The sequence below is a fragment of the Lithobates pipiens genome, unplaced genomic scaffold (assembly GCF_037356315.1).
Source record: "Lithobates pipiens isolate NorthernLeopardFrog02 unplaced genomic scaffold, aLitPip1_a1.2 Scaffold_18, whole genome shotgun sequence".
Lineage (NCBI taxonomy): Eukaryota > Metazoa > Chordata > Amphibia > Anura > Ranidae > Lithobates > Lithobates pipiens.
Genome location: NW_027507758.1, coordinates 339,173,497 through 339,198,095, shown reverse-complemented (window position 1 = coordinate 339,198,095; position 24,599 = coordinate 339,173,497). Strand labels below are relative to the sequence as shown.

Below are 24,599 nucleotides of genomic sequence, written 5' to 3'. Positions count from 1 at the left end.
GGAGTCCAATCTAAAATACTACTATGAATATATTCAGAATCCTCCCCCAGTTGTATCAGCCTCTCACCTTCAAGGAAGACCCCTACAGGTCAAATGGTGCATCAATGGACAACCGTGCAGTCACATTCTCCTCCTTGACGGCTCCAGGGCAAAGGATCCCTCATCTCTGCTTGCTTATATAGAATTAAGAGACTAAACATTTCCTTGAATCATCAAATTACTTTTTGGATGCACTTTTTGATGGGAACATTTTTCTAGACTGATTATTGATGCACTTTAATTATTGAAATATGGTTATTTTAATTGAATTAATTGAATAATAATAAGAAGAAGTGATGCACTTTATACACTGGACTTTATTGCACGTTATTCACTGGATCAGATTTATTTGTATTTTGAATGTTTTATTTATCACTTTAATTGTTTGCTAATAACTGTTTTGTGCCAAGACACAATTTCAGGAGGAATCAGTATATTTTAAAGCACATTTGCACAATTTTTTTTTTCTTGAGTTGTTAGAGCTACTTCATTATTTATACACAGATCTATTGGTGTCGGTAACAGTATAGAAGTTTAGCAGCTTTCCACTTTATACCAAGCACTTTATATGAGGATACTATTTTTTCACAATTTTTTCACATTTTTTATATATTTTTAGTTTATTGATTGTCAAGCACTTTCTAGATAGCGCATTAGTACTCTGCCTGTCTTGAAAAATGGGGTCCATCATCCGGAGATAATTCCTGAAATAATCAGGAATATTCTCCTGGCATATGCAAGAATTGGTCACACTGGAGCAACCAATTTTTCGCCCATGAACTCCTCCTCCCCCTGTTCATGGACTGGGATTGGATCAAAGTAAGAACCCCAACACCAAGCCCCTGCATAGCACAAACTCTATGGCGAGTACGTAACCGCAACATGGCTTCAAAATGGTCGGCTGGTCAGAACAAACTAACAGGACGCACTGAAAATCAGAAAGGCCTGAGAAGAGCGAGCTGAAAATCAGAAACGAGCAGACAAGAACGCACTGAAAAACAGATACGAACTGACTACATACAGATACGAACAGATACAAACCCACAAGCAAAAACAGAAGAGCAGTAATGATCTAAAAAGCATGAGGCTGAAAAGCGTGAATCGTCTCTCACCAAACTTCTACTAACACGAGATTAGCAGAAGGAACCCAAAGGGTGGCGCACTGGCTACTGAACTTCCCTTTTCTAGTGCTGTCGTACGCGTTGTACGTAAGCGTGTTCTTGGCAATCGGAAGTTCCGACAACATTTGTGCGACCGTGTGTATGCAAGACAAGTTTGAGTCAGCATCCGTCGGAAAAAAATCCACAGTTTGTTAGAATGTCTGATCGTGTGTACGCGGCATTAGTGTCACTGGTTGCTAGGAGGCTGTTTTTGTAAAACTGAAGGCGTACTCAATTACACCAATGACAGGTGGGGAGGAGGTAGAGGCAGCAAATATACCTCTTGCTCCACAACAATACATACCCAGATAGCAAGGATTACATACCATACATTTGTGGCAGTTTTGAATTGTAAGTCTTGTTAACTTGCTGCACATTTTCATTGACACTTGCAGAGCACTTGAAGCACAAGTTCTAGTTGACACTTTTACAAGTTGTAGAAAATTTACATGGCAAGTCTCTAGCAAGAGCAAAGTTGCAGTCTTGAGTCTACAGCAAGATTTCTGCAAGTCTACAGCATGAAAATTCAGCCACAGTGACCCCTGTGGTGAAATGACTATTGCACAGCATAACTGAACCAGAACTAGCTTCAGAATCTTTGCTAAGAAAGTTGATCTGGAATCATGTAATATGAAAAGTATATTTACCAACACAGGGGCCGGGCGGGACGATTTGAACGACTGTGGGGTCCCTGGCTTGATACCCCCGGGCTGTCACCCTTGGAGCTGGTTATGGGTAGGTTGTTTATTTAGGGAGTATAAGAGAAGTTATAATGGGGAATGTGGTGTTTTAGAGGGCAGGCAAGGGGGCACTGGGGCTGCGGCCCGAATGGACCGTCCTGATTTGTACATGTGGTGTGATGTTAGAATAGGGAGATGACTTATATCGATTGTGGTGTATGACATTGCTAAGTGAAATGTGCCTTTATATGTATGCTGCTTGAATATGTATATTGTGCTGATTCCGTGATGATCTTTGTGTATCTTTGTACCAATAAAATCCGTTTTGAGTTAAAAAAAAAAAAAGAATCATGTAATATGGACTTGCTGCAATTGTTCATAAAACTTGTGAAGCCTGGCATGTCTAACAATAGCTTAGCAAGTCATTTTCAAACTTGCAGCACAATTGCTTGCTATCTGGATAGGCAGGCACTCTGCCTGTCTATGTACGGCAAGTTAGAGTTGGTCCTAATTATCTTCAGTTTTGCTATCTATGACATAGAGGTTATTATTTCTGAATTTGGTGCAATAGTACCTTCAATTTGTAAAATGTCGCTATTAAGAACTACCTCAATTTGCAGTATGTGTTGGTAAAGCTCCTGCAATGGGCAGCAGGGATGTTTTAATCTGGCTATAACTCCAGAAAAGTGTTGCTAGGACTTATTGATATAACTCAAATGTTCCAAAGTGTTAGAAGACATAACATTGTTTTTTGTCTGACCAATCTTTAGTACACAGCCATTTATCTTATATCTGTATTTATATCCAAGTCATCTTGATTCCATCTGGCCTGCAGATACATAGCATTTTTGTACTGTATTATGTATGTTCGTTCTTCTTTAGTCTGTGATATAAATTTGTTGGCTGCAATAAATGTACAATTTTAATGTTATGCTGACTCAATCCAAGTTGACAAATTTTTTTCCTTTATTAGGCCAACATACCTGCTTACCACTCCTTTAGATATCCGTCCTGGATCAAATGTTATTTTAGGAATTGATATATTAGAAGATAGCCCACCTTTAGTAAAAGTTGAAGCTGAAATTCAAAAAGATAATATTACTCTTCTTAAAGGAGAAGGAATGTTTCAAAGAGGTAAGTGACCAAATAATTGAAAAATAACAGACAAAGAAAATGTTTTGGGCTTTGTTGTTTGGATGGTCTAATGGTAAACAGAATCTTGGCACTAAGACCAGGTTCACACTGTTAGGAAAAACTCTGCGACATTGGGAGCTCATGTCGCATGACGTGTGACAATCAATACTACTTGTACTACAATACTACCCTGTATTACTTTGTTCCAACTTTGATCCTACTGGCATACAACATGTGCTCTGAGGATCTTGAACGGGAACTCCAAGGCAAGTAAAAAAAATGGCACGGGTTCCCCCTCCAAGAGCATACCAGACCCTTCGATCTGGTAGGGATGTTCAGGGGAACTCCCACGCCAAAAAAACAGCATTGGGGTCCCCCCAAAATCCATACCAGACTCTTATCCGAGCACACAGCCCGGCAGGTCAGGAAAGGGGCTTGGGACAAGCAAGCACCCCCCCTCCTGAATCGTACCAGGCCGCATGCTGGGGCTGGGGGGGGTGCTTTGGGGCAGGGGGGCCCCTGAGCCCCCACCCCAAAGCACCTTGTCCCCATGTTGATGAAGACAAGGGCCTCTTTCTGACAACCATGGCCATTGGTTGTCAGGGTCTGTGGGGAGGGGGGCTTATCAGAATCTAGAAGCCCACTTTAATAAGGGGGCATTCACCCTATGTGAATAAATATGGTGTACATTGTACTCCTACCCATTAACCTAAAAAAAATTTCAAAAATAAAACACATTACACATATTTTTAAGGTAATTTATTAAGGCTGCTCCATCAGCTCTTATGATCTCTTCTCTCTCCCCTCTCTGGGTCTTCTCCACTGTTGTCTTCTAGCCCTCTCCTGTTCTTTTCCCTCTGTCCACTGTCATCTGCCTCTGCTGGTTCTTCTCCTCTATCTTCTTGTTCTTTTGCTGGGTCTTCTCAGCTGTCTTCTCCCTCTATTCTTCTTCCGATGTTGACTCAGCGCTTTCTCCCTCTCTAATGCTTACTTATATTATTTACTTATATTGTCATGGGGCGGGGTCACCGGAGGTCCTTCCCTCATGACGTCACCACTCCATCATGCCCCGGGTGGTGAAGTCATAAGGGGTGGGGCCTATGGATGACATCACCCGGTGATCCCGCCCCATGCCAATATAAGTAGTGGAACACCCCGCACACAGCATTAGAGTGGGAGAGCTCGTCGAGTCAACATTGGAAGAAGAACAGAGGGAGAAGACAGCAGAGGAGACCCAGCAAAAGAGCGAGAAGATAGCGGAGAAGACCCAGCAGAGGCAGAAGTAGCAGACAGAGGGAGAAGAGCTGGAGAGAGCTAGAAGATAGCAGCAGAGAAAACCTGGAGAGGGGTAAAGAACCAGCAGAGGCAGAAGACGTCAGCAGAGCAGATAGAAGAGCCGGAGAGGGGAGAAGAGATCGGAAGAGACATGTGTAATGTGTTTTATTTTTAACATTTTTCTTAGGTGAATGGGTAGGGGTACAATGTACCTCATACTCATTCACACAGGTTGGGGGGTCAGGATCTGGGGGCCTATGTCCTCAACAACACCCCAAAGCACCCCCTGCCCAAAAGCACCCACCCCCCCATGTTGAGGGCATGTGGCCTGGTACGGTTCAGGTGGGTGGTGCTCGTTCGTCCCTACCCCCTTTCCTGACCTGCCAGGCTGTGTGCTCGGATAAGGGTCTGGTATGGATTTTGGGGGGGCCCAATATCGTTTTTTCGGCGTGAGGTTCCCCTGAAAATCCATACCAGGCCTAGTATGATCCCCAAGGGGGAACCCAATGGGGTGTGTGGAGTTTCCCCTAAAGATTCTTACCAGACAGTGTCTGGTATTGTCGGGGATCAAAGTCGTATCCCTGTTCATTGAAGACGGATGCATGTCAGACTTCAAGTCGCAGGGCAAAGTCAGATCCAAAGAGGTACGACTGTCGTGACAGCGCTGCTACATTTTTTCTATATCGTACCAGTGTGAACCCAGCCTAAAGCTGACCATAGATGGCTAGAATTTTTAATGAAAATTCTTAGGAAAAGTCTTAGGAAAATTTATACATAAATTCCCAGGACAGCCAATTGTCATTTAAAAGATTTTGTCTGCTTCTAACATTTGAATACTTCATCAAATGAAAACAACATACACTGTTAGAAAAATTTTCCATCCCGCTCCTTTGAATTTTCTTGTCACTGCATTCAAAAATGAATGTTGATTTGTCCCCACTAATGATTAGAAAAAACAAACAAACTTTCTTAGAACTGCTTTTCCTAAGATTTTTCACTCAAAAGTTTCTCAAATTCTACCCATCTATGGTCAGCTTTCCAGCAAACCAAGTCTTTCTGCTTGCAATCCTATTTAGCAATACCTGTGCATAAAGACTAGTGTAAGCACAATTGTTCTCTCTTCTATCACAACTCTCTAGCAAACCTTAGATAAAAGATGTGAATCTCTGTGCAAAAATGCATTATACTTAAGCTGACTAAATACAGATTTGCCTTGTTTAGTAGGAACCAAACTAACTGTGATCTGTTTATGGGCAGACTGGTTGTAGTAAAGTCGTTTCTCAATCGACTTCAGTACAACCAGCCATTTGGGTTATTTTCGCACAATCACTGCCGGTGGCTACAGCGGAAAGCTCCCCACCGGCATAATACAATAGCGATGTGGGAGGGATTCCCCCATCAACACTTATTATGCTGATGTGGGAATCAAGTAACTTTCTTTCCTAACTTCAATGCTCCTTCCATCCTGTTTTCATTGGCTTGAACTACCATTATTTTCTATTACCTTGCTGCTTTGAAACTCTCCATACTACAGCTGTCTACTACCACCTCTGCCAATCATACTGCAATACTTTATTCTAAAATGAACAGAAGCGTGCTTGTTGGCACTAAGAGCAAATTAGCTTGAAGTTATAGGCAAGAAGAGACAGGAAAGATACCGCAGAAATCATGCTGAAAAAACATCCCCTCTGTGTTAGATGTAGATGCAGTTAATTTCTGCATCCACTTCATTTTTTCAAACTTTTCCCCTTTATATTCATTGCGTAATCCTGCAAATAACACACTTTCTGTGCCAGGGTGGCTATGCTCACTCCTTCCACTGCACCTAAGGAGAAAGCCATTGCTGTCACACTAGGATGCTCTCAATCTGAACTCCAAACACATCTTACTCTATTCCTATGTATTACAGTATTTAGGGATGGGGGGATTTGTATGTACAGTGCGTAAAATAGCCTAAAGGGAACATTGTTTGTGATTTTATTTCAAGTTGCATGGGTATTAGGATACTATATTTCTGGCAAGATCAACAGATATTTTCTGAACGTGTTGAAAATGCTTCCTATCCTGAAAAAATAGAGCTAATGCAGCCACCACATCAAAGGACTGGTAAATTGCAATATATAAAATTTTTGCTCTTGAGTTTAGATGTCCTTTAATTAGTTGTATTACAGCATACAGTAAGAAGGGGAGACCATGAAGTGTGAGTGGTCGGTAATTGGATCTAAAAAGCTAAAGTAGAGTTGTGATTACCTTTTGTTTTGAGACTTATGGGGAAGGGATAATGGGTCCTAAACCTGTGTCTAATCCCTGCACCATTGAACCCTTGAAAGGTAATTCTCAGATGGACATAGAAGTGGTTATCCCTAGCGAGGTAAAGAGTTTTCCACTAGAGGTTTTGGCAGGGGAAGCAGAGGAAGCCAGTCCAAAGCGCATTGGTACTATTATTTTTTTTTTGCATGTTTGTCAAGCCATAGGGCAGCCAATTGAAATAATGGACTGCCCTAACTATGGCATGCGGGAACACATGAAAAGGAGCTTAAAAGCAGGCATTTGTTTTTGGTGCGAATGGAGCCCTAATGAATTAGATGACGTCTCCAAATTAGATGCTTGACTTATACCCAGGGTAGATGATTTAACTCAGTGACTGGGTCCTGTGATATACTGTAAACAATACTATACCCCACTGAAGGATATTGGAAAGTACCCCTAACAGACCAGTCCAACAATAATTGCTTTTTGTATAGTAGAATGGAACTATTATTATAAGAGTTTGCCACCTGGCTTGCATTGGGCTTCAGATTCCTTACAGCAAATGATGAACCATATTGTTACGCCCCATAGAAACTATGCCCCTGCTATTTAAATGACGTGGTTATTTTCACCACAGACAGAGAGAGTCGCTTACTCAAGATACAGGCTGACCTAATGCCATTCATAATGCTGGTCTGACTGTCAATCTCCAAAAGTGTGCAATTGGCTTACAGGAATTCTGTTGTCTGAGGTACATCATTGGGAGGGTGGGGGTAATAAAGCCTCAAATTACCAAAGTTGGTGTCATGCAAATTGACCCAGGCGCCAAATGGACGAGAGCTTTCCTGGGGATAGTTGGTTAATGCAGAAGATCTACAGTATACCTGTTTTTACCATGATCACCTGGATCCAATAGAGAACCTTTCAGGACCATAAAACAGCCCTTTGTAAACATCCAATACTGATTACCACCAACTTTAAACAGAAATTTGTAGCAAAAATGAATGCATCAAAAGTGAGTTTGGAAGCAGTTTTGTCACAGGTGGTAAATGAGAAGGAATACCTTGTGGCCTTTCTTAGCAGAAAGCTGACCCTGGGGAACATGCCATTCTGTAGAGAGAGTGGGGGTCATTTACGAGGCAAATCCACTTTGCCAGGGGTCAAGTCCTGGGGAAAAAAGTGTGGAAACTCGCACCCAAGATCCACTCCCCCACCAAAAAAAAGAAATGATACGCTCATATGCACGAACGCTTCAAAAGTGTTTTTTTTCATCCAATTTTCGAATTGTCTGTATGAAGCTTAACTGTTAGTCCATACAAAAAAAACAATCCTCAATAAACATAAATACGATAATTCTCTGAATAATCAGCATTCATTCAATTGTGCTTCCATGCAATTGTGAACATCATGTTCTGATCTTTATTGGGGGATGTTATTTTGTATATAGAGTGTTTATATGGCGAGTTTACACTTTTCATTGAACAGAGTGTGGATAACACAGGGTTAAACGGAAAGGTCATAAATTAACTGCACATTATCTGGACAGAATGCTTGGGGAGATAGTGATGTTAGCTTGGGGGGCTGCAAACTCTCCAGGGCTCCAACACACACTCGCTGCTATTCCAACCCTTCACATATTTCCACATAAACTTCCCTCCTGGCATTAAACATTGCCAGGTATTGTGCTCAGCTTACCACCCCAAACTGATGTTTCTCCCTCAGCTCACCTCTCTCCCTGCATGTCCTGTGAGCAGAATAGCTGATCTACTCATCAGCTTGACCTAGACCTGATCTACCCGTCAGCTAGCTGTGATTGACAGGTAGATTGAAGCATAAGCTGTCATGGGGCCCCTACTGGCAATGCCTGAATGGTCAGGTATGCAGCACTTACTATTGCGAGCTGTGTCGGCAGCTTCTGGTGTAGCACCTGTCACACAGCTCGCATACTTCAAAGTCTTGCAGGACACGGCTGCTAACGGGAACTGAGTTCCTGTTGTGGAAAAAGTAGTTCCCGCAGGACTTGAGCCCTGCAGGTACCCCCTAACCGTTCAAAGGGCTATTCCCAGAGTCAGGCTAAAAGGTGCCATGCAGTGCTTCAGCTAGTGTGTTTTGTGGACAGGAACCACACCAGAGCAGTGATTCTTGCAGATTTTCAGGGACAGGCCCAGAGGTGGTTCATGCCACGCCAGCGGGAGCCAGGAATGGTGGTGTGTGATAATGGCTCAAACCTCCTGCCCGCCCTTAGACAGGGAAAGTTGACACATGTGCCATGCCTGGCACATGTCCTCAATTTGGTGGAGTAGTGTTTCCTAAATGCGTACCCAGTGTTGGAAGAAGTGCTAAAGCTGGCCAGAAGAATCTGTAGCCATTTCAGACGGTCATGCACAGCCAGTGCTCGGTTGGCTGAAATTCAGCGGGAAATCCACCTGCCTATAAACCGCCTGATTTGTGACATGCCCACCAGGTGGAACTCAATTTTGTCAATGCTGCAGCGGTCGGCTATACATACAGCAGCGGGCCATCAACGAGTACCTGTGCGAATATGGCACAACGACAGGCTCAGGCCGCCTTGGCTTTTTTCCCCTGCGCAAATTGGCGGATCATTAAGGATGCATGCACTGTATTGTAACCATTTGAGTAGGCCACAAGGATGGTTAGCCGTGACAGTGCATGCGTCAGTGACACAATCCCTGTAGTATAGAAAAAACTATGGTGCTGCGCTTCCAAAGTGAAGTTAATCTAAAAAGTAAACACTGTATCACACACTAAAAGAAACGTATTGCTAAATAAATATGTGTGACCTAATAGTGCGTGATCACCTCAGATACCCTTGGGACCAGCCCAAGAAATACTAAGTTAAAATGAAAAGAAATCCACATATATAAGTGAAATGGACAAACACAACGTGATGTAATCAAGAGGAATAACCCCAACTAAAGTGCTTATATAAATCTAATGTGTATATACATAAAACAAAAACTTCATAAACAACAAAGTGTCATGCACAACAGAGTGTAAATAGTGATCAAAGTTGCATTAAAAGTGCTGAGTGCATATAATAAACGTAGAACAGATTAAAACACACAATAATCAAAGTTGCATCAAATTGTTGAGTGCATAAAATAAACATAGAACACATTGAAACACACAATAATCCAGCTAAGTGAACGAAGTCCAGTGAAAATATCAAATGCAATTGTAAAGTGGCTCAGTGCTTGTAAAGTGCATGAAGACTCTTCCTCCACTCCGGTGATTCCACGTGTTAGTGCTTTTCACTAGATAATTACTTCACCGCTGTAAAGTATGCAGCGTATCTGCAGCCTTCTCAGAGGTACACAGGGAATCAAAGGGGGGGGGGGGACTTCCAGTAGTCACTCTTTAATCACCGTCCATGTAACCGCTCCATAGGTAAATTCCAATATGGCTCAGAAAATAAGTGTAAGGGCCACCATAGTGTAGTAAATTTAAAATCACAAAATTTATTACAACTTAAAATTACTCACAAACAGTCGAGGTGATTCAGGCAGTAACAACAACAAAGCTACGAGCGAACCGCTCGGGTGCAGGCATCACTTCCGGTCTCCGTATCCTACGCGTTACGTCACTTGCCGTGACTTCAACTGGGATGCGAGAGCCGTAGACGGAAGCGCAGTTAAGAGGACTAGGCGGGAGCGGCTCCGCTCTGTATTCAAATGCGCACACTCCCTGTCTAATCTACACAGCAGAGCGCCAGGGCAAAATACTAGGGAAAAAAAAGCCAGACATGCTATATATGGGTCACAGAAAGATATAGTTAACCTCTAACAGGAAAAAAACACAACCCCGAAGGCATATTAAGGGAGCCCTATGAAACATATATATCATTCAATCGGCATCATCCTATGTTTAATTGACCGTGTTATAGGGCACATACTGCGGCCATTTTTTTAGAGATCATACTATTGTCTCCTCCACACATGGCAGCCATTTTTTTGGAGGTTACCCAGCTGCCATGGTGGTGTCCGCAACGTATGTTAGACCACCGGAGAGGAACTAGGAAAGGCATTCTTTTATATAAAAAAACTAAATCAATATAAAAACCGCTATCCATGTAAACTATATTAAATGTGTTAATTTTAAAAACTCAAATTAAAACAAGTTTTAAATTAATTTAACCACTTGCCGCCCGCCCTATAGGCAATTGACGGCTGCAAAGTGGTTGCATAATCCTGACCGGACGTCATATGACGTGATCAGGATTATGAGCCCCTGCGCGCCCCCGGGGGCGCGCACCGCTGCGATCGTTGTTGCGGGGTGTCAGTCTGACACCCGGCAACTACGATCTCGGTAAAGAGTCTCCGACGGAGACTCTTTACCACGTGATCAGCCGTGTCCAATCACGGCTGATAACAGTGTAAATGGGAAGAGCCGGTGATCGGCTTTCCCTCACTCGCGTCTGTCAGACGCGAGTAGAGGAGAGCCGATCGGCTGCTTCTCTGACAGGGGGGTCTGTGCTGATCGATTATCAGCACAGCCCCCCCGAGGATGCTCACACTGGACCACCAAGGATGCCACCAGACCACCAGGGAAAAGGTAATCCTCCCTAGACCACCAGGGATGCCAGTCAGCACAATGAGTGCCAATCAGTGCCCATAATGGATGCCAATCAGTGCCCACAATGGGCATCACTGATTGGCATGCATTATTGTTTGGCACTGATTGGCATCCATTACTATAGTATAACACCAATGCCGCCTATGAGTGCCCACCTGTGCCGCCTATGAGTGCCCACCTGTGCCGCCTATGAGTGCCCACCTGTGCTGCCTATCAGTGCCCACCTGTGCCGCCTATCAGTGCCCACCTGTGCCGCCTATCCATGCCCATCCATGCCCATTTGTGCCGCCTATCCATGCCCATCTGTGCCGCCCATCTGTGCCGCCCATCCGTGCCGCCCATCCGTGCCAGCTATCAGTGCCAATTTGTGCCACCTATCAGTGTCCGTCCGTGTCGCCCATCCGTGTCGCCCATCCGTGTCGCCCATCCGTGCCGCCTATCAGTGCCACTTCATTGGTGCCACATTGGTGCCCATCAGTGCCGCCTTATCAGTGCCCATCAGTGTAGCCCCATCAGTGCCCATCAGTGAAGGAGAAAACGTACTTATTTACAAAGTTTTGAAACTGAAACAAAAAAAAAACATTTTTTTTTCAAAATTTTCTGTATTTTTTTATTTGTAGCGCAAAAAATAAAAACCATAGAGGTGATCAAATACCACGAAAAGAAAGCTCTATTTGTGGGGAAAAAATGATAAAAATTTCATTTGGGTACAGTGTAGCATGACCGCGCAATTGTCATTCAAAGTGCGACAGCGCTGAAAGCTCAAAATTGGTCTGGGCAGGAAGGTGTTTAAGTGCCCTGTATTGAAGTGGTTAAAATAACTTTCTTTGAAATATCTGTTTTTGATGCGTAGGATCTACAACTCGGATCTCGGAGGTGACGCATGCATTACAGGATTCCCAGAGTAAAAGCAACATCTTCCAAGGCTGGAATATAAAATAGAAAAGTAAGGGAAATAAAGAGGGGGAGAAGGAGAATAAAAGGCAAAGGAGAGGAAGGAGTGGGATGGGGGGGAAGAAAAAAGGGGGGAGGGGAAGAAATAAGGAAAAAAACAGGGTAAGAACTGAAAACGCCATGGAAGAGGGGAACAAAGGGGAGGGCATTTAAAAATTATTGATAAAGCAATTCAGATCGAATTCTACATTAAGTCCCCTAGGAGTAAAAGTATCCAGAGAAAATATCCATTTAGATTCGATCTGGCTCAGCGTCCTCACCTTGTGCCCCCCCCCCTCCAATGTTTAGTGTACGGTACAATCCCCCAAAATTTTAAGTCACGGGGGCCTTCTTATGATGTAACGTGAAATGTTTAGAAACGCTGTGTTTGTCAAAACCCTTAATAATGTTCTGCACACGCTCCTTGATTCTTACACTCAAAGGTCTTTTTGTTCGACCCACATACTGTAGGCTGCAACTACACTGCAGCACATATACGGCTCCTTGTGTATTGCAACAAATAAAATCCCTGACCTCATGTGTGTTGTCTGTGCTGGTAGATGTAAACTGGAAGACTTTATTGGGTTTGCTTGTCCTCGTGCAAGCGAAATGCCGCTTACAGGGAAAAAAAACTTTTCCTGTAAAGAACGTGTAATTCTTCATGGGTGGATCTGGGATACTTTTAACTAACCTATCCCTCAGTGTTGGGGCACGTCTATATATAAACTTTGGTGTTTTTTGCAATACATTCTGTAAATCCTTGTCTTTTAACAGGATATGCCAATGTTTTTTAATAATCTTTTCTACGTTTTTATATTGAACGTTAAAATCTAAAAATCATGGCCCCCTCATTGGCTCTTGTGCATCTTTTATCTTGTCTGGTCGTATCTTTGATCAGGTCTTGGCGGTTTATATCCTCAACTTCTGATATCTTTTCATCAATGAAATCCTTCTCATAGCCTCATAGCCTTTATCCTGAAATCTTTGTCCCATAAGTCTAGCTTGTTCTAAAAATTCATCCTGCTTGCTGCAGTTCCTGCTCAGTCTCATAAACTGGCCCTTTGGGATATTAAATATCCAATTCTGGTGGTGGCAACTCCCGCCTAGTCCTCTTAACTGCGCTTCCGTCTACGGCTCTTGCATCCCAGTTGAAGTCACGGGAAGTGACGTAGCGCGTAGGATACAGAGACCGGAAGTGACGCCTGCACCCGAGCGGTTCGCTCGTAGCTTTGTTGTTGTTACTGCCTGACTCACCTCGACTGTTTGTGAGTAATTTTAAGTTGTAATAAATTTTGTGATTTTAAATTTACTACACTATGGTCGCCCTTACACTTATTTTTTGAGCCATATTGAAATTTACCTATGGAGCGGTTACATGGACGGTGATTAAAGAGTGACTACTGGAAGTCCCCCCCCCCCTTTGATTCCCTGTGTACCTCTGAGAAGGCTGCAGATACGCTGTATACTTTACAGCAGTGAGGTAATTATCTAGTGTACGCACTAACACGTGGAATCACCGGAGTGGAGGAAGAGTCTTCATGCACTTTACAAGCACTGAGCCACTTTACAATTGCACTTGATATTTTCACTGGACTACACTTAGCTGGATTATTGTGTGTTTCAATGTGTTCTATGTTTATTTTATGCACTCAGCACTTTTGATGCAACTTTGATTATTGTGTGTTTTTTTTTTTTTTCATGAATATTTTATTGAAGAAAATAAAGAAAGGGAAATAACAGCTTAATGAGTAACATCACAGAAGTAAGCAGCTTTACAGAGGATACAGTCATAACATATATCCAAGACAGGACGTTTTAGTGTAATAAAACATCATTGTGGCGGAAGAACGCAACCAGAGGTGTAATGAAATATTAACATGACAGAAGAAATAGGGTATACTGTAGAGTCGTTTGTATGTGAATTATCATCCTTCACGGTCTGAATAGATTAGCTCCTGTATTGGGCCTAATGTATCATATTCATTTGCCTATATGCTCATATGTCTGCAAAGTATCGAGGGGCGGACTAGAAGAAGGTTCTTTAAATTTAAATTTAACACCCGTGGGAGCATTTTATTCTATCTAGGGTGGTTCTGGATTGGATGTCGTACTTCTGTAATGGAGTTGTGGGTGTCGGTAAGGGTAGGGATAGAGAAATGAATGGACAGGGGGTGGGTAAGGGAATGGGGGCGAATAGGGGCAGGGGGGGATTGAATGGGTGCCATCTCTCCCCCCCCCCCAGGCTCAAAAAGTGCCTGGGGCAGACACGGGTTGGAGGGTTCGGAGATCAGGAGGTATCAATTCTGGGTTGCATGTTACAATTCAGAGAGGTTAGATGGAAGGGGCTGTCCTCTTAGAGTGGGGCTTCTTCTAGAGGGTTGGGCTGTCGCGCCTTAGGGGCTGTTAAGTTACGGTATTCTGTCGTTGTGATGTAGTGGGTCCAGCAGGCCCATTTTGATGCAAATTTTGTGGGTGTGTCATTTGTCTGGGAGATAAGTCGTTCCATTTCCGATATGTTAGCTATTCTAAGGAGCCATTCTTTGGATGAGGGGGTGTGAGTGGATCCCCAGTGGATTGGGATGCACTGCTTGGCCGCGTTGACCATATGCATGGCCAGAGACTTGAAATAGAGTCTGTTTACGTGAGGTGAATGATGGAGAAGGAATTGAGCTGGTGAGAATTCCAAGGTGAGAGTGGTAACTCTCTCAATAATTCGGTGGATCTCGGCCCAGAATGGCCGGATTTTTGGACAGCTCCAAAAAATATGGAGAATCGAGCCTCTCTCTTTTAGACATCTCCAGCATGTATCTGGGAGGTCTGGTTTATATTTGTGGATCAATGTAGGGGTACGGTACCAACGTGTTAGAATTTTATATCCGTTTTCTTGAGTTGTGACATTCACAGAACCTTTGTGTATGGTCTGAAAGATTCGGACCCAATCTTCTGGAGAAAGTGAGAGGTCAAGGTCTCTCTCCCAGGCCAGGCACGCTTTTCCTGTGTTTGGTGGGGTATTGGAGAAGAGAAAGGAATGTGTAGACGATAGAAGGTGGCATTGAGGGGTGCCCGTAGAACATATAGATTCAAATGGTGATAGGTGTCTAGAGGTTTTGTATTCCCTGTCGAGCTTGTTCAAGTAATGGGCCATCAGTAAGTAGTCCCACTGGGAAATGGGGGGGCGTCCATCGTTAGAAGGTAGCTTGTCACGTGGTAAGAGTTTGCCTTGCGAGTAAAAGTGATATATTAACGCATCTTTATGTGGCCAGGAATTGTTTAAGAAGTTACTGCGTAGTCCGTGTGGGAAGTCGGGATTTCGGCAAACTGGCGTGAGGGGACCTGGAGTGGATGAAAGGAGTGACGTCTTGCATGCACTTCGGAAAGCTTTGAGGGTAGGGCCAATAAGGGGGTGGGACAGAACGTCCCTTGGTACATGTTTGTGAGTTATCCAAGGCAGTGAATGTAGTGGAAGTGTGGAGAATGAAGCCTCAAGGTGAACCCATTCTTTCGTGCTGCAGTGGATGTTCCAGTCTGCTACTCTGGTAAGTTGGCAAGCGTAGAAGTAATTTCTTAAGTCGGGTAATCCGATCCCTCCCTTAGTTTTAGGTAACGAAAGAAGCTGGAAGCTAGCTCTGGATTTACGATCTCCCCAAAGGAAGCGGGTACATAGGCTTTTATAGTTCCTAAAGAAGGCAATCGGTATGTGGATTGGTGCGGCTTGCATTATGTACAGCAGGCGAGGCAAGGCGTTCATTTTTAAAATGGCTGCCCTGCCAAACCAAGGAAAAATGGATTTGTTCCATCTCTTGAAGTCGTCTGTAAGGCTTTGTAAGATAGGGAGGTAATTTTTACTATACAAGTCTTTCAGATGTCGGGGGAGCTGGATTCCTAGATAGGTTATGTGATCCTCCTTCCATCTGAATGGAAAGTTGTTCTGGCATTGGACTACTAGACTGTCGGGGAGGGAGACATTTAGGGCGTAGGACTTCGGGAAATTTATCTTAAGATTGGAGATCAACTTAAATTGGTGGAATTCCTTTAAAATGTTGGGGAGAGAAATATGTGGGTCTGTGAGGAATAATAGAATATCGTCGGCGAAAGCCGCTAGTTTATATTCCTTATCGGTTGTCCGAACCCCTCTAATATCTGGGTTGTTTTTTAGGCAGCGTAAAAAGGGTTCCAGGGTGAGTACAAAGAGCACTGGGGAGAGGGGGCACCCCTGCCTCGTGCCATTACGGATGGGGAAGGCGTCTGACAGGAAGCCGTTAACCCTTACCTTCGCAGTGGGACCAGAATATAGGGCCATTATGTAGCTTAAGAAACGGTTTCCTAGTCCCATACATCTCAGAACTGCTGACATATAATCCCAGGCTATCCTGTCAAACGCCTTCTCCGCATCCAGTGATAGAAAGAAACCTGCAGTGGTAGTCGAGGTGTGTTTTAATCTGTTCTACGTTATTATATGCACTCAGCACTTTTGATGCAACTTTGATCACTATTTACACTCTGTTGTGCATGACACTTTATTGTTTATGAAGTTTTTGTTTTATGTGTATACACATTAGATTTATATAAGCACTTTAGTTGGGGTTATTCCTCTTGATTACATCACGTTGTGTTTGTCCATTTCACTTATATATGTGGATTTCTTTTAATTTTAACTTAGTATTTCTTGGGCTGGTCCCAAGGGTATCTGAGGTGATCACGCACTATTAGGTCACACATATTTATTTAGCAATAAGTTTCTTTTAGTGTGCGATACAGTGTTTACTTTTTAGATTAACTTCACTTTGGAAGCCCAGCACCATTGTTTTTTCTATACCTATTCTTTACATGAGTACGTGTCTCATGGAAGTGTTTGCAGCATCCAGCTAATCAGGCAAAATTACCACTCCTTATTCCATACATAGCGCAGGAGCCTAAATTAAAACAATCCCTGTAGTGTTCCTGCTGGAGCAGACTCTGCATGGCATTATGGACAGGGCACTAGAGGCAGAGCAGCAGGAGGAAGAGGAGGACTTCCTTTTCACTCAAGGCCCACTTTATCCAGACACCATCATTCCTATGTCACAGAACACATAGGAGGAGAGAGGGGAGGAGGATGAGGAGGGGGATTCTGGCACTTTCTTAGGCTTCCAAGAAGAGGAAGACATGCATAAATCTGTAAGCGATGGCTTTCCAAACCCAGGACCCTTGGGAGTAATACGTTGCTGGGAGGAGGAAGTTCCAGATACTGTCATCTTGAGTGACCCAGAGGAGTCTCCTTCTCAAGAGTCGGCAAATTTGAAGCGCATGAGCAACCTCATATTACAAAGCCTGCGAAAGGACCAAAGAATACGTGGCATATAGGAGAAGGATAATTATTGGTTGACAACCCTCCTTGACCACAGTTATAGGGGGTAGGTTTCAGGACTCATCCCATCCCCACAGAGAGTGCAGAAGTTAAACTCTCTTGAGGACACGTTAAGAGGATTTTATTGAACGTTTTTCCTGACTCCAATAGCTTACAGTGTCGTGGAAAACGTTGTTTTGAGTCTTCTACTGGTCAAGAGAGGGCCATTGGAAAAGGTGTCTGTCTAAGTGAGGCACTTCAGATTTTTTTTTAGTTCCCACCGCCCAGGGCTGTCAGCTTCCACATGCCATTGGCAGCGTCTGCATCACATGGTGGACGATTACCTCTGGGCCAAAACAGAAATGGAGAGCTTTCCAGCTGATGATCCACTGATAGGCCCGTACTGGCCATAGGGCATTTGCCCGGTGTGCCGGGAACATGTGGGCTGGGGCCACCCGCTCCGTGGCCTGTTGATGTCCAGGCTGCACAGTGGGAGGTAAGGGGCGACCGTGGCATGGACAGAGTTAACACAGGCCTGCGGCTGCCGCTCACCTGCCGCTATGCGGCGGCCGTGCCTGTGTCTTCTCCGGCGCATGGGCTGAGCTGTGTATCTCTCACACACAGCTCAGCCTCCGCTCTCCACTCGGATAGCTCCTCCTCTTCCTGCCCCAGTTCTGTGTCTGCCACGCCCACACACTCAGGGAGATGTGAAGGAAGCAGACAGCCTGTGTCTGAGCCTGCATTCCTGGGGTGAGTAAGATCACCCTCTATCCTGCCTCCCACTGTGAATTTTGTAGTAATTTAATATACCCCAAGGCATGTTATTTAAAGAATGTGTGCATTTCTAATGTTGCCATTTGTGCCACATTAAAAAAACTGCTCTCTGCTGAGAGAAATTTTTTTGTCAGCTTTCCATTGGTACATCTGCTTCATTTCAGTGCCCGGCTACCCATGTCTTTTTTTTTTCAACAACATCTTAAAACAGGCCAGAAAGAAAACAGGTATTTTCTCTTCCTATAGACTTCACTGGGGTTTGGCACTAAGCTCGGGCTTTGCTGACTTCCCACTGAGTTCACTTAAACCTGGCTTAAAGTGAATCCTGACAGGTTTGCTTATCTCTAGTGCTCACAAAAATTGTTCATTGGTTAGAGAATGAGACATGCCTCCCAACATGTTAGATTTGGGTCTGCTTAATATCACATCCTGATATTAATGACATTAATAAATGATCTCTGTGGGGCACTGTCACAAAAAGAATTGGATGCTTACAGCAGAGAGTCAGCCTGTAACATGGCTAATAAGGAGTTAATTTGGGAGGGCAGGTACTCCTCCAAACCAGCCTATTAAAGACAGGAGGACTCACAAATAGAAGCTTTCAGTAGCTGCTAGGAAGTCGTTGGGTCATGCTGAAAGTTGGCTTAGGGCCGGTTCACACAGCGAGGCGAGGCGAGGCGACACGGCTCGCCTCGCCTCGCTCCCGCAAGTCGCCCCCGTTCTGTACAATGGAACCGTTCTGAGAGGAGCGACTCGAGTCTACTTCCTGTACTACTTCGGGGCGACTTCGGGGGCGACTTGCATTGACTTCTATACAGAAGTCCTCTGCAAGTCGCCGCTGAGCTCCCCGCAGGTCGCGGCGAGGTAAGTCGGAGACGCCTCGCCGCGCCTCGCTGTGTGAACCGGCCCTTATTGTGGGCAAAAATGTGAGAGGCATTCTCTAGGAACTTATTGGCTGTTTTGTATTATTGCTTGATTGCGGAGTGTCATACTACATTAACGACGCCCCCATTTCAGCTTGCACTCTGTTAGGGGGCTCTGTGCGAACTCTGATGTAAGGGGGGGGTCTGTGCGGACTCTGATGTAAGGGGGGGATTTGTGCGAACTCTGATGTAGGGGGGGATCTGTGCGGACTCTGATGTAAGGGTGGGGTCTGTGCGGACTCTGATGTAAGGGGGGGGGTCTGTGAAGACTCTGATGTAAGGGGGGGTCTGTGCGGACTCTGATGTAAGGGGGGGGTCTGTGCAGACTCTGATGTAAGAGGGGGTTCTGTGCGGACTCTGATGTAAGGGGGGGTCTGTGTGGAACTCTGATGTAAGGGGGGTCTGTGCGGACTCTAATGTAAGGGGGGTCTGTGCGGACTCTGATGTAAGGGGGGGTCTGTGCATACTCTGATGTAATGGGGGTCTGTGCGGACTCTGATGTAAGGGGGCAGGAGGAGCTGGAGAACTGCACAGTGAGCATAGAGTAAAAGGGGGCACTATCTGTAAAGGGGCACTGTAATATTTACAGTGCCACTTTACAGTGCTGTTCCCATTATATCACAGTGTCCCCTATATATTACAGTGTGGAGGACACTGACACCAGCCACCCCCGTGAATGCCTACTGAAAACAAATCCACCCCCGGTTCCTGAAAAAATTGGCTGCTCAGTCTTATATGCCAGGCCTATTTTTTGTCCCAGTCCGTGCCTGCCCACTGACTTACTGGGTCATGAGAACAGACCATTGGCCAGAACTTTCCCAGTATGCTATTGAGTTGTTGGGCTGCCCTGCATCCAGCGTGCTTTCAGAATGGGCATTCAGTGCTGCAGGAGGTTTGGATACTGATCATAGAACACGTCTGTCCACAGACTCCGTGAACCATTTGGCTTTTATAAAAATGAATCAGTTCTGGATTACTAGCTATGAAGCCCCTGATGTCAATGTCACTGATTAGGTCTTTTTGGGTGTGGAATTTCTGCAGGACTTCGAGGCTGCCTAGCTTTGAGGGTGTTCAATCATTTCATCTGGAAGAATGTTTTTGGTATTGGTTTCATGGGCACAATTACCACCCAAAGACCAATTTTTCAGCACCTGTTTGACAAGTGCATATGATTGCAATTTGTTTGCCGTCATCAAGAACACCTCTATAGAGTTACGGTTGGAAGGTGCCCTAATGCCCAAAGAGTCATTTTTCTGCACTTGTTTGACAGGTGCATATTTTACAGCAAGGCCAATTCTTGCTTTCATCAAGATTACCTCTATAGGGTTACCGTGGGAAGGCGCCACGGACACCCAAAGACCAACTTTTCAGCACCTGTTTGACAGCTGCATATCATTGCAATTTTTTACAGCAGGGTCAATTCTTGCTTTCATCAAGATTACCTCTATAGGGTTACGGTGGGAAGGCGCCACCAACACCCAAATACCAATTTTTGAGCACCTTTTACTTCTATCCAAAGTCAAAGTGACACCAGAATGTATCCAAAAAATCTCTAATCTTGATCCCAGTGCACTACATTTTGGCCTCATCATACACACTCGCTCCCCAGCTATTGTTGAGCAAAATAAAGGCAGCTTGGAGGGAAAGTATCTTTTTTTTGGCTTTATAAATGCAATTAATGGTGCAGCAGATTCTAGACATGGTACAGATCTGCTACTTTACAGGTACACTAAGGGGACCCCCCCCCCCCCCAGGCACTATATTGGAAGGAATTTTTCATTTTTAGGCTTTCACTTTAAAAATCAAAAAATGATTGCTCATTTCAAAATTACGTTTTTTCACAAACTTTTTTTTTTATTGATACATGTCCCCCAGGGCAGGACCCGGACCCCTATAACCATTGTATGCCCAATTACTTGCATATACTGTAAGCATTCAAAATGGGAACTTTTGATAAAGAAAAAAAACTGTAAGCGCAGACACTTGTGTATATGTAAGAATACAACAGTCAATATGTAAGCACTAAGCGCTCATCAGTCTATAGCAATAGTTCTTAGGACAGGATGACAGGCAGAAGCTGTCCTCAGAGAAAATCCAGCTCTGTAAATAGATTTGAAAAGGGAGAGACATGGGAAGCGCCACCTAAGTGTAGTATATCAAATACAATTTATTGGTAAGGTAAGTAATGTGTCATGGTTATGCAGTGATCTTCCTGTGTTTGCTTACCTCCCCTCATGTGTTCAGACTAAGAGGCCACTTCCACCTGGTGGTTTTTATAACCTCTCCTCTAAGCATGGCTACACCCCAGGCCCTATCAGGGAACCCTATATTATCCTGTGCACTGCAAGCCATCAGGCTGATCAACCATTGTGTATTCATTATGTGTTTGGCTTCCTGGTTCCTGCTTGCCGTGTGCTCTTCGTTTGTCTCTGTTACCGACCTTGGCGTGTTCTACGATTCCAGTCTGCTTGTGACCTTGACCTTTTTGTCATGTCCCCGACCATCCCTGTCTGCCTGTGACCCTGAACCTTTGGCGTGTACTCTGTTGTTCATGTCTGCTAGTTGCCCTGACCTCTGCCTTATCACCTTACTATTCTTGTTGTTCCAGCCTGCTGCTTCCTTCTCCTGTAGTCTACTGTGAGTGTGAGCTGTGAGACCCTAGGGGCCGCGACCTAGAGCCAGACTGCAGCCAAGTCCTTCCTCACCACTGGAGGCTCTGGTGAACACCTGTTGGCTCTTAGACTCCGCGCCCTGGGGAATCTATGCTCTAGCTCCTACTGAGATCTGTGTTAGTGATCCAGTAGACCTGTGTCCTGAATCTACCTGGGTACTATCCGCAGCAGTCAGTCAGCTAGGTCCACTACCTGGCGGTGCACTCCCGACTCCTACGGAGTTCATCTGTCACCTGGTCTCAGGTGACCTGACATAATGCACTTACAGGAGATCAGTAAAAAAGAGGCTCATCTGTATAGAGTGATGTTGCAGGTGTAGTCCGGCATCCAAAGCGAGCGTCCATGGATATGGTTAATATCTAGGAGAGCCACAATCCATACTGTGGCCACCAGGAAGTCTCCTGTAAGTGAATTACTTACCTTGCCAATAAATTGTATTTGATATACTACACACAGGTGGCGCTTCCTGTGTCTCTCCCTTTTGAAACCTACTTTTGATTTTTGATGTTCGGGTCCAATTGACTTTAATGGGGTTTGTTATTTGTGTCCGAACTTTCGCAGTGGTTGAAAGTTCTAGTGCAAACCGAAGGGTTAATTTGGCCCATCCTTAGTAGAGATGTGGGTGGAATGGATTCCCAAACCCATGGACCATGTTTTGGTTTTCCCCCCCAACTGGTTTATTGATCAGATACTGTAAGCTGGACCAAGCTGTGAAGGTAGTGTATGTGTATTCAGAGTGAGGCATGCTGGGCTGTAAAGCTCAGACTGTTGCACTAATTCTAGGTAGTTGCGACAGAAGCCCGGTTTTGGTATACCATTGTTCCAAAAGATGGAACATTACCTGGAATAAGAGACGCACATGGTCTAAGTAAGTTGAGCAGAAGTTTTGCTTTGTGTTTCACGCATTTATTTTGCAGCTGGACGCCCCATTTTGTTTTCTGTCACATTTGCTGAAAAAGCAGCCTGTTTTATTCTTGCCTCACATTGAACTATATATATATATATATATATATATATATATATATATATATATATATATATATATATATATATATATATATATATATTGTATATGATATAGGTTTGGATTATACAAATTTTATGTACTACATCATATATATTATGGGCGATGGGTGATAAGACAAGTATTCATTAATCCATAATACTAGGGTTATATTTGGTTTGCAGGGCACCAGGAGGAAGGGAGTTGCTGGAGTACATGGAGTGCTGCTGAAAAATATGGGCCTGACTAAAATGTGGACACGACTAGGGGAATGGTTAGATAGCCACAGACCTTTTTAAGTTCTTATATTGGACTCATTGTAATTATTCTTTAGCTTAAAATTTGATTTCAAAATACAGTGGTGTGAAAAAGTGTTTGCCCCCTTCCTCATTTCCTGTTCCTTTGCATGTTTGTCACACTTAAGTGTTTCGGAACATCAAACCAATTTAAACAATAGTCAAGGACAACACAAGTAAACACAAAATGCAATTTGTAAATGAAGGTGTTTATTATTAAAGGTGAAAAAAAATCCAAACCATCATGGCCCTGTGTGAAAAAGTGATTGCCCCCTAAACCTAATAACTGGTTGGGCCACCCTTAGCAGCAACAACTGCAACCAAGCGTTTGCGATAACGTGCAATGAGGCTTTTACAGCGTCCTGGAGGAATTTTGGCCCACTCATCTTTGCAGAATTGTCCTAATTCAGTTACATTAGAGGGTTTTCGAGCATGAACGGCCTTTTTAAGGTCATACCACAACATCTCAATAGGATTCAGGTCAGGACTTTGGCTAGGCCACTCCAAAGTCTTCATTTTGTTTTTCTTCAGCCATTCGGTGGTGGACTTGCTGGTGTGTTTAGGATCATTGTCCTGCTGCAGAACCCAAGTTCGTTTCAGCTTGAGTACACGAACAGATGGTCGGACATTCTCCTTCAGGAGCTCTTGGTAGACAGCAGAATTCATAGTTCCTTTTATCACGGCAAGTCTTCCAGGTCCTGAAGCAGCAAAACAGCCCCAGACCATCACACTACCACCACCATATTTTACTGTTGGTATAATGTTCTTTTTATGAAATGCAGTGTTCCTTCTACGCCAGATATACTTGGACACACACCTTCCAAAGAGTTCCACTTTTGTCTCATCGGTCCACAGAATGTTGTCCCAAAAGTCTTGGGGATCATCAAGATGTGTTGTGGAGAAATTGAGACGAGCTTTGATGTTCTTTTTGCTCAGCAGTGGTTTTCTCCTTGGAACTCTGCCATGCAGGCCATTTTTGCCCAGTCTTTTCCTGATGGTGGAGGCATGAACGCTGACCTTAACTGAGGCAAGTGAGGCCTGCAGTTCCTTGGACGTTGTTGTGGGGTCTTTTGTGACCTCTTGGATGAGTCGTCGCTGCGCTCTTGGGGTAATTTTGGGCGGCCGGCCACTCCTGGGAAGGTTCACCACTGTTCCATGTCTTCGCCATTTGTGGATAATGGCTCTCACTGTGGTTCGCTGGATTCCCAAAGCTTTGGAAATGGCTTTATAACCCTTTCCAGACTGATAGATCTCAATTACTTTCTTTCTCAATTGTTCCTGAATTTCTTTGGGTCTCGGCATGATGTGTAGCTTTTAAGGATCTTCTGGTGGACCTTACTGTGTCAAGCAGCTCCTATTTAAGTGATGCCTTGATTGTGAACAGGTGTGGCAATAATCAGGCCTGGGTGTGGCTAGAGAAATTGAACTCAGGTGTGGACAACCACAGTTATAGTATGTTTTAACAAGGGGGGCAATCACTTTTTCACACAGGGCCATGATGGTTTGGATTTTTTTTCACCTTTAATAATAAACACCTTCAT

At 44.2% G+C, this 24,599-nt stretch overlaps 1 protein-coding gene across 2 annotated transcripts in view; it reads left to right on the top strand.

Moving 5' to 3' along the window:
- Positions 1-24,599, top strand: part of LOC143988096 (CD109 antigen-like) — a 249,191-nt gene that overhangs the window by 37,329 nt on the left and 187,263 nt on the right. For both annotated transcript variants that reach the window (XM_077487378.1, XM_077487379.1), the window contains one exon: positions 2,853-3,013. In XM_077487378.1, coding sequence (XP_077343504.1) covers positions 2,853-3,013 — 161 coding nt within the window. The remainder of the gene's footprint in view (positions 1-2,852; positions 3,014-24,599) is intronic.